General features: G+C 34.5%; 1 protein-coding gene across 1 annotated transcript; it reads right to left on the minus strand.

Moving 5' to 3' along the window:
• Window positions 1-315: 315 nt before the first annotated feature.
• Window positions 316-889, minus strand: LOC128195270 (uncharacterized mitochondrial protein AtMg00810-like). Its single transcript, XM_052872505.1, has 2 exons — window positions 737-889; window positions 316-591 (listed from the first exon to the last, which is right to left on the minus strand). Exons 1-2 carry the CDS (start codon window positions 887-889, stop codon window positions 316-318), a joined length of 429 nt encoding a protein of 142 aa, XP_052728465.1.
• Window positions 890-1,933: the final 1,044 nt, after the last annotated feature.

Consider the following 1,933-nt stretch of genomic DNA (forward strand, 5'->3'; position numbering starts at 1 on the left):
GATATCTATAACCATTAATAGAGTAATGTTCCTAGTGTTTAGAAAATAGTAAATAAATCCTACCTGTCAACATGACTTTTATTTTCCTAAAAAATGGCATAACATATTATTTTAATTTGTTAATTTCCAATAATCATCAATCAACACTCCTCCTTGACTTTGGAACCGCAAACTCCAAGCTTTTGTCTCAAGAACTCAAATCTAGATTTTAGAAGTGCCTTGGTTAGGATATCAGCCACTTGACTTTCTATTTTGCAGTAAACTAGTTTCACTTGTCCTTCTCTTTGAACTTCTCTTAAAAAGCAAAGTTTTATCTTAAAATGCTTTGTTTTGCCATGTTATTGGAAATTGAAATTGCAGCTTGATTATCCACAAAAATCTTTCTTCTTGTTCTATGTGTAAATCAGCCATGATTTTCCTTATCCAGATAGTTTGATTTACATCAGTAGCAGCAGCAACATACTCTGCTTCTGCTGTTGATTGGACTATAATTTCCTTCTTTTTGGAAAACCATGAAAAAAATCCAGAACCAAGAGAGAAGCAGTAACCAGAAGTGCTTCTCATATCATCAACACATCTTGCCCAAACTATCTGAATAACCATGAAAACTTAAGCTTTCAACTTTATTGAACCATATAGCATAATCAATTGTACCTTTAACATATCTAAGAATTCTTTTTGTTTCTTGGAAATGAATTTCACTAGCAAAATGCATGTACCTTGATAACAAACTCACTGAATGCATAATATCTGGTCGGGTGACAGTTAAATACATTAAGCATCCTATTAAGGATCTAAACAGCATTTCGTCAACCTTTTTAGCTGCATCTTCTCTGCAAAACTTTTCTTTTTGGTTCACTGGAGTTGCAGATGACTTACACTCTTCCATGTTGAACTTCATAAGTACTTCCTTTGCATACTTTTCTTGGAACACAAATATTTCATTTTTCTTTTGCTACACTTGCATACCAAGAAAAAATGTCATCTTTCCAAGGTCTGTCATTTCAAAGAAATTTTCCATTTCTTCTTTAAATTTATCAATCATCTCCTTAGAATTTCCTGTAACAAATAAGTCATCAACATACAGAGATATCATAAGTATATCTTCATTCATCTTTTTAATATATAAGGTATACTCACTTAGACTTTTCACAAAGCCTAAGCTCATTAAATGTGCATCAATACTACTATACCAAGACCTTGGTGCTTATTTTAAACCATATAATGTTTTTTTCAGTAGATAATCCTTGTCTTCTTGTCCTTGAAGAGCAAAACCTTTTGGTTGTTGCACGAAAATTTCTTCCTCCAAATATCCATTCAAAAAGGCTGATTTTACATCCAATTGATGTATAAGCCAGCCTTTTTGTGCAGTTAGTGCTAGCAGCAACCTTATTGTGTCTAGCCTTGCAACTGGGGCAAATGTTTTAGAGAAATCTACCCCAAACATCTGAGCATATCCCTTGACAACAAGTCTTTCCTTGTACTTGTTCATAGAACCATCAGAATTGAACTAGGTTCTATAAACCCACTTTACTCCAATGGCCTTTTTATGACCAGGTCTGTCCACCAACTCTGACGTATGATTTTTTTCAATCATTTTGAGCTCCTCTTCCATAGCATTTATCCACCTCTTGTCAGTCGCAGCCTCTTCATATCCACTAGGTTCCATGACCGCAACATTACACCTTTAATAGATGTCAGAAAGCAATTTTGTTCCTCTGACAAGTTCGTCATCCACATCTTCATTCTCCTTTTGCAATCCAAGCTCATTGTTGCATTTCAAGCTCAAACAACCAAATTGTTCAAGGTCTTTGTTGTCTTTTCAACTTCAACAATCAAAATCGAAGAATTTCACATCCCTGCTAACAATGACTTTGTTGTTGTGTGGGAGATAGATCCTGTAGGCCTTTGAAATCAAGCTATAGCCTACACA

Source organism: Vigna angularis, chromosome 2, assembly GCF_016808095.1.
Source record: "Vigna angularis cultivar LongXiaoDou No.4 chromosome 2, ASM1680809v1, whole genome shotgun sequence".
Classification (NCBI taxonomy): Eukaryota; Viridiplantae; Streptophyta; class Magnoliopsida; order Fabales; family Fabaceae; genus Vigna; species Vigna angularis.

What these genes read in the sequence shown, in the direction of transcription:
- LOC128195270 (XM_052872505.1), bottom strand. Translation starts at nt 889, where the DNA reads ATGGAAGAGTGTAAGTCATCTGCAACTCCAGTGAACCAAAAAGAAAAG. An exon ending in GACCAGATATTATGCATTCA is followed by an intron (nt 592 to 736) that starts GTGAGTTTGTTA and finishes ATGGTTATTCAG; the next exon opens with ATAGTTTGGGCAAGATGTGT.